The 15479-nt window shown below is 50.2% G+C and overlaps 1 protein-coding gene across 2 annotated transcripts in view; it reads right to left on the bottom strand.

Moving 5' to 3' along the window:
- Positions 1-15479, bottom strand: part of ADGRD1 (adhesion G protein-coupled receptor D1) — a 174403-nt gene that overhangs the window by 117077 nt on the left and 41847 nt on the right. For both annotated transcript variants that reach the window (XM_061142133.1, XM_061142134.1), the window contains 3 exons: positions 14537-14654; positions 13345-13455; positions 11429-11504 (listed from right to left, as the gene is read on the bottom strand). In XM_061142133.1, the coding sequence (XP_060998116.1) occupies positions 11429-11504; positions 13345-13455; positions 14537-14654 (305 nt within the window). The remainder of the gene's footprint in view (positions 1-11428; positions 11505-13344; positions 13456-14536; positions 14655-15479) is intronic.

The following is a 15479-nucleotide window of genomic DNA, read 5'->3' as shown; positions in this document are numbered from 1 at the left end:
TGCTAGATGTCAGTCCAGAACCATGAGGTTCCAGCAGTGGCTTATAATCATGAGCAGACAGACTGACTGAGAAGGAGGTCCATGCCCCGGAAAAGCTGAGAGATGGAGTTGGGTGACAGCAACTGGATGCTGGATTAAGCTGCTCCTGAAGCCAGCTGTCCATGCACCTTTCAGCTTACGTGATCCAACAAACTCCCCTTTTGTTTAAAACAGCTTATGCCTGGGTTTCTGTTGCTTATGCCCAAACAAGAGAATCTTGGCTGATATACATAGTACTTGCCTCATGGAGTTATGAAGCTGAAATGACATTTAGGGCCAGGACTAGGATGAGGGAAGCAAGGAACTTGGGGTGCAAGACCTAAGAAGGTGTTCACATTCAGGGTTTGCCACTTGCAGCACATGAATGACTCCAAGAATGAACACCGCTCCGAACGCTGTCTTCTTGGTGACTGCTTATCTAGCTCTCACCCTCACACTGCCTGGTATACGGTCAGTAATCAGCAAATGTCTGTTGCCTTACTCTGAATTTCAGACATTTCACTAGGATGCCTGCAACATGGAGTCATTCAGCCCCGACTCAGGTCACCCAGTCATCTGCTGGTTTCTTTCCTAATCTGGACTTTTGCATGGGGATTCTGTCCCTTCCCTGTGTTTATGCTCACAGAACCATCTTCATAACATCAAGCAGATCCCTGGGAGCTGGGTGCACAATTTACTTCCTTCCTCAACTAGTTTTACCTGTTAACTAGACTCAAAGCTGGTGACCCTAACTAGAGCCAGTGGGACCCATGGGTCTCCCCCCCAACACCACCATCATCACCATGGGACCCAGCTTTTTAAACAAGTCCCTAACATGAGTCCCTAAAAAAGAGCAGATCCCCAGAAGCACACAGAACTATTCCTGGAATTTTCAATGTGAGATGTTTTTTAAAAATATCACTGTAAAGATTTAAAACCCCTGGGACTTCCCTAGTGGTCCAGTGGTTAAGAATCTGCAACTACTGAGCCCACACACCACAACTAAAGAAGTCCACGTGCCTCCACAAACAGCCTGCATGCTGCAAAGCAGACCAAGCATAGTCCAAATTAAAAAAAAAAAGATTTAAAACCCTAGCCCTGCCTTCATGGAAATACCCTGCTTAAGGGTATTTCCAACAGAAAATATCCCCTGTAGCAAAACAGAGGCAAGGATTCCTCGTGTTTGTGAATATCACCAAGGTTGGAAAGCTGAGGAGCTGCTGGAAACTCAGAGAACACGGCTGATTTTGCTATCTGATTATTATTCTCAGGAAAGGCATCACTGTGCAAGCCCCAAGCTACAAGACACATATGGAATAAGTCACACAGGTTTAAAAAAGTGAAAGGCACTGAAAAGCATGTCCCACTCTAGCTCGTGGTTCTCAGCCATTGTTTTTCATTATGGCCCCCTAAAGAGTCCTATTAGACCCATTTTTCCTAACACCCCACCATTACTCCATCAACACCTGCCCATCCCGTGAAATCATAGTACCACAGAAATAGAGTAAATCTGCTTATGTACTTCAATATGCTTTAGGTAATTTTGCAGAGCCACAGCCACTGTAATATCTCAGACTCCTTGCCCTCAAAACCAATTTTCACCTTCTGGAGGTGATACCTTCCCCACCCAAAAGGCAGGGAGTTCAGCCACTGCTGTGGAAAGTTAAGACTGGCTGGATGTCACCAGGGACCAGTTGAGACCCAAAGATAGAAAGATGTGGTCCTCGGTGACACAGAGGCCTGCTCTCTTGCAGAACAATGAGGCTGCCCAGGTGGACCACCTCTCTGCTTGTGATTTCAGGGAGCTGAGATATTTTGAGCTCAGCGCAGTATCCGCTGAGATACAGTGAAATGCTTGCCAACAGCTCACAGTCCGTGCTTCTCTCTGTGGAGTCAGCATGTATGTAATTCCACCAAACATAATAGAAATCATTTGTCTAGCAAAAATTAGGACTATATATTAGCCAACAATAAAATCACAACCATGAGCATAAGACCCTACAAACACATCGTTATTTGTCACATCTCCCCTCTCCCTATCCACCTCCATTTTCTAACAGTTCGTCAGGTCAGCTGTCATCTCCCACTAGGATGTAAGCTCCATCGGGGGCTGGCTTCTTGCCCATTCTGTTCACAGCTCTCTAAGCCCTGAGAACCAAGCCTGACACACAGTAGGTTCTCAACTAATATGTGTTCAGTGAATTAATCTTCTCACAGACAGACCATGATGACTTAGATCAAAATCTTAAGAAAAACATGTGAAAAATGGAACATTTATGGAGAATATTCTCTCCACAAACACAGTGCAAATCCAGAGTGGATTCCTGGATTTGGCCCTGGGAACACATGGATTCAGCCAAATGCAGCCTAGTAAACATTGCCTTTGAGGGCAGGAACTGATACCAGACTCAACAGTCTACACTGCGCCTTTAGGAGCATTTTTAATGTGGAAAAGTACAATTTCCCAATACGGATGGGTTTATACTGATGGTCTCCAGTGACTCACTTCTCTCACTTCTCATGCAGCCAGGGCGGCCTTTCCTTCTGGCTGGGTTTGCCCTGCAGAGAGGCCCAGGTCGGGGTCCACAGTGGCTGATCCAGGAGGAGCCCACCATCCCAACACCACCACCCAAGTTGACAATGACAAGACATCAGATGGTCTAAGAAATTGCTGTTTACTTTTTAGACGGGATAATGGCATGGAGTTTATTCTGTATTTTTAAAAGTCTTTGTCTTTTAAAAATAGAGACTAAATATTTACAGATGAAACTACATGATGTCAGAGATTTGCCTCAAAATAATTGGTGGGGCCAGGGTGAGGGAGCGGGGTGGGCAGAGGAAGCTCAAATGGCTGTGGGTGGTCCCGGTTGTAACCCGGTGATGACCGTCTCTCTTGTTTTTACAGATGTTCGATTTTTTTCATAATAAAAACAGGGCTGTTTTATGACTTCATTTAATCTCTCTGGTACCTCCAGTTTTAATAAGGGTTTTCCTTTGTCTTCATAAATCTGATCCAGGCTTGATTATTTTTATTTTAACCTGTTATCTGGGGAGCAGTAACACTTGGAGACTGGATTATCTATCACTTTGGAATTGACTGTACCAGGGCTTGGGGGCCTTTCTGGATAAGAAAACAGGCTCATTCTAGATGCCAGGGCAGAAATGGCAAAGAAGACAGTCCCGGGAGTAGGGGCCACAAGGGTGCGCCCCCCTGTACCGGCCCTGCCCCCTGCTTTGGGGCGTCCAGCCAACGGCAGCACCCACAGGAAATCAGAGCCAGTGGGAGAGGAGAGTGAGACCCAGATAGCACTGCTTTTGCAGAGTCACAACCACCAAAGGGCATGGTGCCCATCCCCACACCCCTGCACTTTGCCCCAGGAACCGTGTTCTCCAGATACCATCGGCCCAGAGGGGCAGCATCATGCCCTACTCCCTCCTTCTGAGAACACTTCCTATTATTATGTTGTCGTTTAGTCATCAAGTCGTGTGGACTCTTTTGTGACCCCATGGACTGTAGCCTGCCAGGCTCCTGTGTCCATGGGATTCTCTGGGCAAGAATACTGGAGTGGGTTGCCATGCCCTCCCCCAGAGGATCTTCCCGACCCAAGGACCAAACCTGAGTCTCCTGCATTGGCAGGCAGATTCTGTACCCCCCTTTACTGAGCCGCCTGGGAAGCCCTCCTGTTATTACTCTATCCTTTATAGTAGGGAGCACACCCTGAGCACAGCCTGGCATGTGGCCTCTCCATCTAACTTCCCCCAAATTACCCACCTGGTCCCCCTGGGGACCTGACTGACACAGGACAAAGTCCAGCCCTGCAGCCTCACATGTTTCAGCACATTTGAGCCACAACCTCTCTGCAGGTCATCTGTGCCTTCGATTATACATGGAGAGGTCCATTTATTTATTTTTGTTTTATTTCCATGACTCTAGGAGGTGGGTCAGGGGAAGGAAATGGCAACCCACTCCAGTGCCCTTGCCTGGAGAATCCCAGGGACAGAGGAGCCTAGTGGGCTGCCGTCTATGGGGTTGCACAGGGTCAGACATGACTGAAGCGACTTAGCAGCAGCAGCAGCAGGAGGTGGGTCAAGGAGGAATCTTTTGCACAACAAAGAAACCATAAACAAGGATCAGACAACCCTCAGAATGGGAGAAACTGACTCCAAAAGAAACAACTGACAAAGGATTGATCTCCAGAATGTATATAAGCAGCTCACACAGCTCAATATCAGAAAAGAAGAAAGTCCAATCAAAAGATGGGCAGAAGACCTAAACAGACATTTCTCTAAAGAAGACAGACAGGTGGCCAATAAACACATGAAAAGACTGTCAACATCCCTGATTATCAGAGACATGCAAATTAAAACTACAATAAGGTATCATCTCACCCCAGTCAGAATGGCCATCATTGGAAAATCTACAAAAAATAAATGCTGGAGAGGATGTGGAGAAAAAGGAACTCTCGTACACTATTGCTGGAAATGTAAATGGATTCAGCCATTATGGAGAACACTATGGAGATTCCTTAAAAAACTAGGAATAAATCCATCATACAGCCCAGGAATCCCACTACTGGCATATATCCTGAGGAAACCACAATTCCAAAAGACGCATGTACCCCAGTGTTCATTGCACACCATTTACAATAGCCAGGACATGGAAACAACCTAGATGTCCATTAACAGATGAATGGATAAAGAAGATGTGGTACGTATATACAGTGGAATATTACTCAGCCATAAAAAAGAATGAATTTGAGTTAGTTCTAGTGAGGTGGATGAACTAGAACCTGTTATACAGAGCAAAGTAAGTCAGAAAGAGAGAAACAAATATCATGTATTAACGCATATATGTGGAATCTAGAAAAATGGTATTGAAGAGCCTATTTGCAGGAAGGAATGGAGACACAGATGTAGAGAATGGATTTGTGGGCATGGACACCATGGGGGAGGGAGAGAGTGGGAAGAATGGAAAAAGTAGTGTCAACATATATACACTGTCACGTGTAAGATGGATAACTGGTGAGAAGGTGCTATATAACACAGGGAGCCCAGGCTGGTACTCTGTGGGATGGGATGGGGGAGGGGAGGGAGACTCAACAGGGAGGGGCTGTATGTATGACTGACTCAAGTTGTGGTACAGCAGAAACCAACATAACATTGCAAAAATTTTTGAATTAAAAAAAGAAAGAAAGCGTAGAGAGGATGGAAGATTTCAGGATCTCTAGGGAAGATCTGGGAACTCTGAAATCTGCAAGCAGGACACCCAAGCACATGGAGAGATGAGTTCAGTCCTCAAGCAAGAGAAATCAGCATGCGTGGAACAAGAAAAGGCGGTCTCATTAACAGATCACTCCAAGTATGAGGCCCCACAGGTGAACCAGAAGGCTGAGCGGCAAAGAACTGATGCTTCTGGATTGTGGTGCTGGAGAAGACTCTTGAGAGTCCCATGGACAGCAAGGAGATCAAACCAGTCCATCCTAAAGGAGATCAACTCTGAATATTCATAGGAAGGACTGGTGCTGAAGCAGAAGCTCCAATACTTTGGCTACCTGATGCTAAGAGCCAACTCACTGGAAAAGATTTTGATGCTGGGAAAGATCGAGGACAGGAGGAGAAGGGGGTAACAGAGGATGAGATGGTTGGATGGCATCACCGAATCAATGGACACGAGTTTGAGCAAATTCCGCGAGATGGTGAAGGACAGGGAAGCTTGGCATGCTGCAGCCCATGGGGTCAGAAAGAGTCGGACACAACTGAGTGATTGAACAACAACAGGTAAACCAAGTTGTACAAGGAGATTTGAAACAAAAAATAAAACTGGAAATATCCCCTAGTAAATGAACTCCTTTGCTAGCAAGTTCCTGCTCAAACATGGTGCCCTGCTCACTCTGGAGTCTATCTCCATCCTTTCTATCAGAGCTGCATTCTCACTGATGCTTGAGGGAGCAGAGAGGGGACAGGAAATGCTAAGCAAAGGAAACTTAAACCTCCTGAAAGATCTGAAAGATGCTGCACATGGAAACGTGAGTGAGAGCCTTGGAGAGACTCGGGAGAATTCTCAAGTGGTATGAGAAGCCTCTGACTGATGGAAAGAAAGGAAGAGAGCACCCACCAGAATGGTGGATGTGACCTCCATGGCCCAGGCGGCTTAGTCGCTGAGTTCTCGGTATCAAGAAGTAGTTCCCTGGTGGTTCAGTGATAAAGAATCTGCCTGCCAACCCAGAAGACACAAGTTCAATCCCTGATCCAGGAGGATCCCACATGCTGCAAGCAATGATTGCGCTCCCGTGGCCTTGAGCCCATGCTCCCCAACAAGAGAAGCCACCGCCACAAGAAGCCCATGTGCTACAACTACAGAAAAAGTCCACACAGCAACGAAAACTCAGCACACCCAATAAATAATAAAGTAGTTCAGTGGGGTCTCTCAAGAGAAGACGGCAAGAACCAGAATCTCTGCCCCAAGCAGGACCCTCCTCTCCAAACCTTGCACTGCAAGAGTCACGCCAACAGAAAATGTGCTAGAAACAGTGCACCTAGATTCCCAGCTCCTACCATTCTGCCATTTTTGCTTTGTCTGGCATCTCTCTCTCTCTCACACACACACACACACACACACACACACACACACACACACCCTCTTCTTTTTGCTGAATCATCAGAAACTACATCATGACACTCCACCTCTAAATACTTTGAGTGTATCTTCTAAAAATAAAGACTGCCTCCTACATAACCACCCTAACCATCAACACACTCAGAAATCTGACCCAGCTTCAACCCGTGAGCTGGTGTCTGGTCCACAGTCCAGCGTCCTCAGTGTCCCCAGGGTGTCTGTCAGAGCTCTGCTTTTCTGTCAAGGAAGTGGCAGCATCCATTTAGTCACCACATCCCGCAAGTCCCCTCTGATCTGGAGCAGCCCCTACTCCTGTTACTGCTTCCACTGCATGGACGTGTGACAGTCCAAACCAAGGTTTTACAAAACAGCCCTTGACTGTTCCCTCGTGGGGAGTGTCAGGCTGAGCATCTGGGGGCAGGATGACTCTTGCCACTGCTTCCCATTGTAGGACGCAGGACGTCAGCCTGCCCCAGTGTCCGTGAGACTGAGCATGACCCCTTGACTGAAGTGGTCTCTGCTCTCCAAGACCTTCTCACATAGTGATTAACAGGCACCCTGTGGGGCAACAGGGAAGAACCCTGTGCCCACACAACCCTTCGCCCAGGGGTGTCAGCATTGAGGATGACTGCCCGAATCAGTGGCTACACCACGGGCTGCTACACGATGATTCTGACCCTGTCATTCCTTCTGCCTGGATGGCTTGGCTTTACAAAGACGTGAAGACAGAGGAATTCCCTGGAGGATCAGCAGTTAAGACTCGATGCTTCCAATGCAGGGTGAGAGGGTTCAATTCCTGGCCAGGGAGCTCCCACATGCCTCACAGCATGGCCAAAAATAAATGAAAACATACAGCATTAAAAATAAAAAGAGATGCAGACATTAAAGTTAAGTCAAACCCCTGGAACATACCCTTCTGAAGCACAAGTGAGTCCATCACTGAGAGGTTGACATGCAGAGGCCCGAGTCCCACACCTGCAATCAAGGAGTCCCACCCTTTCTGAGTCCCAGACCCATCTATGGAGGAGGAGCAGGTGACTCTGCGCCCTGTCCAGCTCACATCACTGGTTTGAAGGAACAGCTATCCCAGCTGCCCACATGGCAGATGAGAATCAGTAAGAACTGAACAAGGAACAGCTGTCCCAGCTGCCTACATGGCAGATGAGAATCAGTAAGAACTGAACATTTCTCATCACTATGGGGCCAGGGACAGGGACCTTAGAGGATCCTTTGTGTCCAGGCCCATGAAGGGACAAAGGATGCCCCCATCCAGGACCTGTGCATGGTCAGTCATTGCCCCAGGGCAGACATCACTAGGGCCCAGGGTGGTCAACAGAGGATGAGTGCGGGGAGGAGCCCATCCACCCCTGACCCCCTCCTATCCCATTAATTTCATGTGCTGACTCCACACCCCAGGGAGGTTTAAAGGATGTCACGATTCCACTGCATCCTTTCAACCTCACACCGAAAAAACATAAATGTGTGAGGGTGATAACACACAAAACTAAAGTGGAATGATGTCAGCTGTGCAAGCAAGCAGGAACACCAGAACACTATCAAGGTGACTGCACTAATCTGCTTCTAATTGTGCGTGGAATTTGATAATTATCTTAAAGGCAGAGAATGGGAGAACAGCCAAGCATCTTATGAAATGACAAAGGAAGAGCTTAAATATCATGTTCAAGGGTACCAAGCTTTACTAAACCATTAAGTCAGAGCTCACAGAAATCCTCAGAAATCAGGACAGCCATCCTATCTTAGAAAGAAGCAAGCGGGCAGAGAGACCGCCAGGCTCGTGCCAAGTTCACCAGCTGGGCAGGGTGGCCGACTGGGAGTAAAAAGCCGGGAGCCTGGCTCCAAGTCTGCATATGAACCACAGCTGGTGTCACCCCTGTGCCACCTCGTGCTACAGCAGCTAAGACAACAAATACAGGGACCACACTTGATGAGCCCATGGGGTGATTCTTTCCGAGGTTAATGTTGACAACAAGACATCTTTGCATCATGTGGTTGACCTTAGAACTGAAGACCCAACACCTGAAAAATAAGTGGTCATCATCGCAAAATCATTCTGTTTTGACTTTGGAAAAATAACTGAACACTTGCATTCGCTGCCTGCAGAGTTCAGAGGTCCATGGTATTAATGTCAGTGGGTAGAGGGCTGTGAGTTGGGGGGTTCTTTGCCTGTGTGAGTCTCTCGGCCCACAACTTGCAGAGAACGTGAGAGCAGATCATGGCGCTCTGGGTCCTGAGGCTCCGGGGAGTCCTGCCTGGAGACCCCTGGGCAACGAGAGCAGGAGAGGGATGGGAGGGTTGGAGCCCGTAGGATCAGTGGTCCCCAATATTTTTGGCACCAGGGAACAGTTTTGTGAAAGACAATTTTTCCATGAACAAGGGGTGGAGTTGAGGGACAGTCTTGGAATAATTCAAGTGCATTAGATTTATTGTGCACTTTATATTATTATTACATCAGCTCCACCTCAGATCATCAGGCATTAGATCCTGGAGACAGGGATCTGCTTAGGATGGAGGATAGTCACACCTGGAGGTCAAGCTTTAAGCACTGAGTTTGACTCCCCACAGCAGGGCAGACTTAGCCTTGTCCCTGTCCACTGCTGCCAGCACGGGTATAACAATGCCCACCAAGGTTTTGCAAACCATAGGCACTGCCTGGCCTTATAAATAAAGATTTATTGGCACTCAGTCACCCCTGTTTCTTTATGTATTGTCCAGGGCTGCCTTCACACAGCAGATGTGACAGAAACAGTATAGCAGGTAAAGCCAAGAGTATTAACCATCTGGACCTTTATGCAAAACTTTGCCAACACCCAGAAAGAGTGTGGTTCTGGTCACTGTGAATCAAAGTACCCACTGCCATCTGTAACCCTCAGTCCTGCCTTTGTCCCCTTTCCCAAGGATGAGGGGCGCTGCAGACGTGGTATAAACACCATCCTCCCCACACCCTTACTCCAACCCACAGAAGGATTTGGCCATCCCCAGAAGTACACATTTTTATGGATTTCACTGAAAAGTCTGTTTCAGTCTGAACTTCCAGCAGTGAGAGAGGTAAATACATAAATTAGGGCTAAGGCTGGGTCCACTATTCATTCATAATCTTGAGTTTGGAGAAATTTCCCCCAAGTAGTCTAGAGGGCATATTTCCAAGGAAAGCAGGTTGCTTCCTTTGTGACTTTTCTGAAGAATTCTGGAAAACACACCCAGGGTGCCAGGTTATAAGTGAACCTGACAACGTGCAGGCTCTCCCCGGCAATCACGCCCAGAACAGGGCTTCCCTCCAAGTCGGCTAAACTACGACTGCATGCTTCCCCCAGGCCCAGCGCAGGGTTTTGTACCAAGAGCTGGTCCCTGGTATCAGGTGGGAGAAGAGACTTCCTCTGAGAGCGCATATGATAACAGGATTATTTGCATCATTAGAAAGTATATTTATCATTTCTCGTTCATCTGTAGGCGGTTAAAAATAGCTGCCTGCTTTCCATCACACAGGACTCCAAATACCCAGCGGCGGCACCAGCGTCCGAAACCCGCCCCCGCAGCGCCTTCCCATCAGCAGAGATAGTGAGCTTGCAGGAACACCCTTTCTCATACTATCAGCTTTCCCAGGCTTGGTCCTGGCACGGGAGGGAAGCGGGGCCTCATCGGGGCCAGGGGTGGAGGCGCTGTGCGGCTCCCTCTGAGATGCACAGCTCTGTCTCCAGGCACCTTTTCAGAGCCTCCACTCTGGGCCGGGCGCTGTGCCAGACTCCCGGGAAGAGAGATGGACCAGAGCCTGCCTGCTGCCCTCTGCAGGGCCCCTGTCTAAGGCGGGTCTGCAGCCAACAGAAATGGCTTTGCCTTCCAAACACTAACTGTAGACGTGGACCCCTTGGGCTCTTGGTCTTATATCTCATTGGCAATTTCTCTGCCCCGGCCCTGGGTTCTGCCTCCCTGTCCCCTCCAAGGGACCCCTTGAAAGGGAGGAACAGGTCCCATGCCTAATCTTTCCTGGGGGAACCAGCCGCTCCCTGTAGTCTGAGTACAGCTGATCCACCCGGAAATCCAAGAAGGTCATGTGAACAGACCTGGCCAATGAGAGAGCAGGATCCTCTCCCACCATGACTGGGGGGGGGTGGGGGCAGGGCACGTGACCCAAGCTGGCCAATCACAGTCTTCCGTAGATTTTGAATGAAACTGACTTTTCACTCATGAAAGACAATGACTTTCCTGCTTGAGATCTCAGGACCCAAACCCATGTGGGTCTGAATCTACAGGAGCCAGCAATGCCTCTAGGAAGGGGCTTGCCAGGAAATGAGTTGACATGGAGGAGAGACCAGGTCAAAGCAGTATCTTCTGGGTCCCTGGATCCAGCCATGCCTGAAGCTGACTGCTCCTATCCTTCCTAGTCCCATGAGCCCTCAGTTCCCTTCTGCCTAAGCTGATCTATTCAACGCAGTCTTGACTGATGTAGGCATGTGCTGCTCATTTCCCATTCTACAGAAGTGGAAACTGAGGCTCAGAGGGGCCAACTGACTTGTCCAAGGTCACACAGTTCCAGGTGATGGTCACTCAGCCGGTGCTCCTGACCACTGCACCATCAGCCCATGCCCCAGGGCTTGCTGAACCCCCCGGGTAGGCATCCCTGCGTCTTCTTTGGCTCTTAACAGTGAAGCACAAGTTCTCTGAGACAAGACTGCATGAGCCTCTGGTGGCAGGGAGGTGGGGGTGTCACAGTGGTCTGCTACCCAGCAAACAGGCACCCCCTCCCCACTCCATGCTCTGTGGCCCCCAGAAACTCACTTGGTGTTGGCCGGCTGGATGTTGCTCAAGTAATAGTGCACCGAATGGTAGAGAAGCCCCACGATGGTGGTCCAGGCTGGGGAAAGAGCAGACGACCAGACAGCTCTCAGCATCCCCAGTGATAAACCAGAGAAACACAAAACCCCCACCAAAAGTGCTTGCCCAGCAACACACAGTGAAGACCTCACACCCAGGAACCCAGCAGCTCCTCAAGGGCAAGGAGGGGGACATTCAGGGCAGAACTGACCATGAGGACAGAGTTTGAGTACAGATTCCGCTCCACCCTTCAACTGTGAATGCAACCATGGCAACCACTCCCTGCTCTGCCCCTGAGCCAGCTCTGGACACATAGATGCTACAGCTCTTGGCAGAGGGTGAGTGGGTGGGCGGGCAGACGTTCCAGGAACACCACGCACCTCTGAAGGCAGAGCCCAGTTGAGCTGTGGATGGCAGTGCCAGGCAATAGCGCTGCAGCCATGAGCGAATCTCAGTGGCTATCTGTGTTTGCAGTATTTACAGCAATCTCAGCACCCCAGTGAGGCAGCGGATGCAGGATTTACAAGTCACCCAGACACCTGCCACTCCTTCTGCTGGGTTCCACCTCTCTGTGCTGTTCCAACTTGGAAACAGGAATCATCCATTCTGTTACCTCCCTCCGCTAACTTAATAGGAGGTTGGGAGGAGCAAGTCTCACAATGCTTCCTGAGTTCTTCAGGATATCTGTTGAGTGTGTTGAAATTTCAGGAATGTATATAACAATTCACATCACATTTACTATGGGCTGGGCACTGGTGTAAGAGCAGTCTCTTCTAATTCTCACCACAAAATATTGGGGCAGATACTAAGGCTGTCCCCTAAGTCACAGATGAGGAAACGAAGGCCACGCAGGTTCAGTAACTTGCCCATTGAGTGGCTGAACCGGGATTCGAACCCAGGGATTTCAGCCACGGAGTCAGTGCTTGTGACCAGTTAGTTCTACTGCCAAGTGTGAGAAGTTTCCATGTGGGAAGATCACATGAGGCTGTGATCTTGCTGATTCTGAAAAATTGGGGATTTCTAACAGCCATGCAGCCACATGAGATAAAACCCCATGTGCAGTGGTATGCATTAGGTCAACCTTGGCATTGCCCCTGGATCTCTCCCTTCTATAGTTCACTCTGAGTGTGGGAGGACAGTCCCCTGAGAGCAGGACACCCCGACATCCCTGAGCACCCTTCACAAAGCAAACTAGAGGGTGCAAGGAGCAGAGGTCAGCTTCCAAGGGCTGGGGAGTGAGGGCCCCGAGCTGGAGACAGGACCACTGTCCTCCCACCCAGACTGGTCCTCAGTCTTGAAGGCAGAATGGGAAGAGTGTGACCTCTGGCCAGATGGTCGGGTGCCGAGAATCCACAACTCCCTTGACTGCCCAAGGTCCCTGGGACAGTGACATAGCTGCAGAGGCAGTCGTCTTTCAAGGGGCAGGGGGATAGTCACGACAACAAAAATGGCCAGAGCCACCCAGGCCCCCTAGAGAGTAATTGAGATCACCTCGGCTGCTGTCCCATCACTATCCTTGACTTCAACCTGCCCAGGAGGAGAACCCCGGGCTCCTGAGCAGACAAAATCCCTTACCCAGCCACCCAGCTTGAGGCCACCCCAGCAGGGAGGGGAGGTGGCCACATCAGTTCATGGTCCGCTAAGAATCCTCCAGTGAGCAAGTGTAGAATGCAGATTGCCAGCCTGCCTCCCCAGCCCCAGTGCACAAGGTCGGCATTATGAAGATATCTCAGGAGCATCAAAGACGCACGGTGTTCCCATCATGGAAACTTGGCCCCATCAGATGGGGGCCCCATCAGGGAGGAGGGCTGGGGCAGCCCCTCTGCCTGGTCACAGCTCACAGGCTGAGTCCCTCTGCAAGGGTCCCAAGCTGCACTCACCTTGGCTGTGGAAAGCCTCGTGGGGGATCTCGATGTAGTTCTGCCCCCGGGCTGGGAAGCGGTAGTGGGAGGAATTCATGGTCTTGGGGAGCACTTTGGCCACTGAAAAGTCTAAAACGAGCCAGAGAGAGGAAGCTGTAGTCAGTCAACTCCAGGGCAGGAAACTGGACTGTAAAACCCCATCTGCCTTTGCTTTTTTTTGACAGAATGAGCTCTCCTGGGGAGAGTAATTACCTTTAGGAAACAAGAACCTAAAAAATGAGTGTCCAGAGCAGTCACTGTGACCATGTGGCAGACCTGTCTGACTGCCACCCGCTGCATGGGGGGGCGGGTGGGGCTCCTGGCCTGAGGTGACCCCTCTGCCCTCAGGGCAGCCCCTCAGCTTAAGATGCCTCAGCACTGGCTGCATCCAATCTGGCAGGGAGACCCCCATGCTGAGGGGCTCCTCCTCTACACCAGGGACCCCACAAGACACAAGAAAATGAAATGCCCAACACTTATCTTCTAAGTGAGGCAAAGCATCACTGCATGAAGGGACCTGCCTTGGCCAACAAACTCCCAGTAAAACCAACCCAAGTGAGTGAATGAAGCTTCCTTTCCAGAAGTGTGGCTCTAATGATAAAGTATCAGGGTACCAGGCTTCCCAGGTGGCGCTAGTGGTAAAGAACCCTCCTGCCAACACAGGAGATGCAGGTCAGATCCCTGGGTCAGGAAGATCCCCTGGAGGAATAAATGGCAACCCACTCCAATATTCTTGCCTGGCAACTCCCATGGACAGTGGGAAACCTGTAGCTCATCCTAGGAAACCTGGGACCCACAGGCCCTCCAGGGGCTTCTGCTGCTCATCTCCTGTCCTGCACTGAGATAGTTGTCACCCGAGATGAATCTGGCCCCTAAGTCAGTCTCAAAGGCTCCCGTGGTCCTGTGTGAACATCCCAGCTGAGCACGGTTGTTCCAACCTAACTCTGTTTTCCTCCAAAATGTCACTGCTCATCAGGCAACATAATGTAGGAAAATGAAGAGGTGCATCTCCACTGATGGCATGTGAGGTTTGTGTGTACCTCTGCGCACACAAGAAAATGCAGGAGTGCAGCGAAATTCAACAAGCAGGTGGCATTGCCTGCACCCCCCCTTCCACCCGCCCCCGCCTGCCGCACAGCCAGCCTCACCCACACCCACACTGCTGAGCTACCTGCCATGGACGAGGAACCCACGATGGCGACCTGGGGCTTGCTGGCCTGCAGGTTGTAAGTTATGTGGCTCATGACGGTGTCAATGGTGTCTATCAAGCCCGGCACCACAGCGCTGTCCTGAAACAACACCATGACAGGAAGGAGACATGAAGATGGAGCTCGCTCAGCACATGCATGAGTCGGAGGCATCAAACGCACAAACGCACAAGATCAAGCTTCAAGTTCACTGTCAACATTCCTGCAAAGGAGGACACCCAGCATCGGCTGAGTGACGTTTCCGGCCAAGCTCTGTCCTCACTATGACCAGATGAGAGGAGAAACAGTCACACTGCTGACCCATTTCACAGGCGCGGACGTGACCACGGAGGTCACCCAGCCCAGCGGAGCTCATACAACATGGATACTGGCTGAGGTTGACCCCAGTCACCAGAGCATCAGCTCCAAGGCTTCCACACTCAGACACAGAGTGACCAGACCTGGTCCTGGGTCCACTCTGAACTCACTGGGGACCTTGGCATCTCTCTGATCTGCGCCCCCGACTCCATCCTCTTCTGCTTCATGAGGAGGGGGCTCGTTGCTCCCAACACCCTCCAGGATGAAGACAGTAGTTCTGTTCTAATCTCCATGAAGGGGAGGGTAACTTTGGAGGTGCCAGCACCCCAAGTCACCCCTGGCCTCCCTGACAAGCCTGGTGTGTCTCTTCCTTTTTCCAAGGGCCTCTCCACTCTGAGTCCCCAAAGCAGAGATGATCCTATTGGGTGCTGCTCCCAAGGAGGCAGGGAGTCCCTCCAGGACACCCTGTATTTCTGCAGCCAACTCAGACTGGGCTGATTGCCCCTCATCCTCAGACACACGTCTAGCAGGGAGGGGGCATCTCAGTTCCCCTGAGGGTGTGGTGTGTGAATCTCTGCCATCACACCCCTTCTCTCCTTCCCGCCCTTC

This window comes from Dama dama, chromosome 5 (genome assembly GCF_033118175.1).
Source record: "Dama dama isolate Ldn47 chromosome 5, ASM3311817v1, whole genome shotgun sequence".
NCBI classification, from domain to species: domain Eukaryota; kingdom Metazoa; phylum Chordata; class Mammalia; order Artiodactyla; family Cervidae; genus Dama; species Dama dama.
Note: the sequence above shows the minus strand (reverse complement) of the source record. Positions and strands in the feature narration are given on the sequence as shown.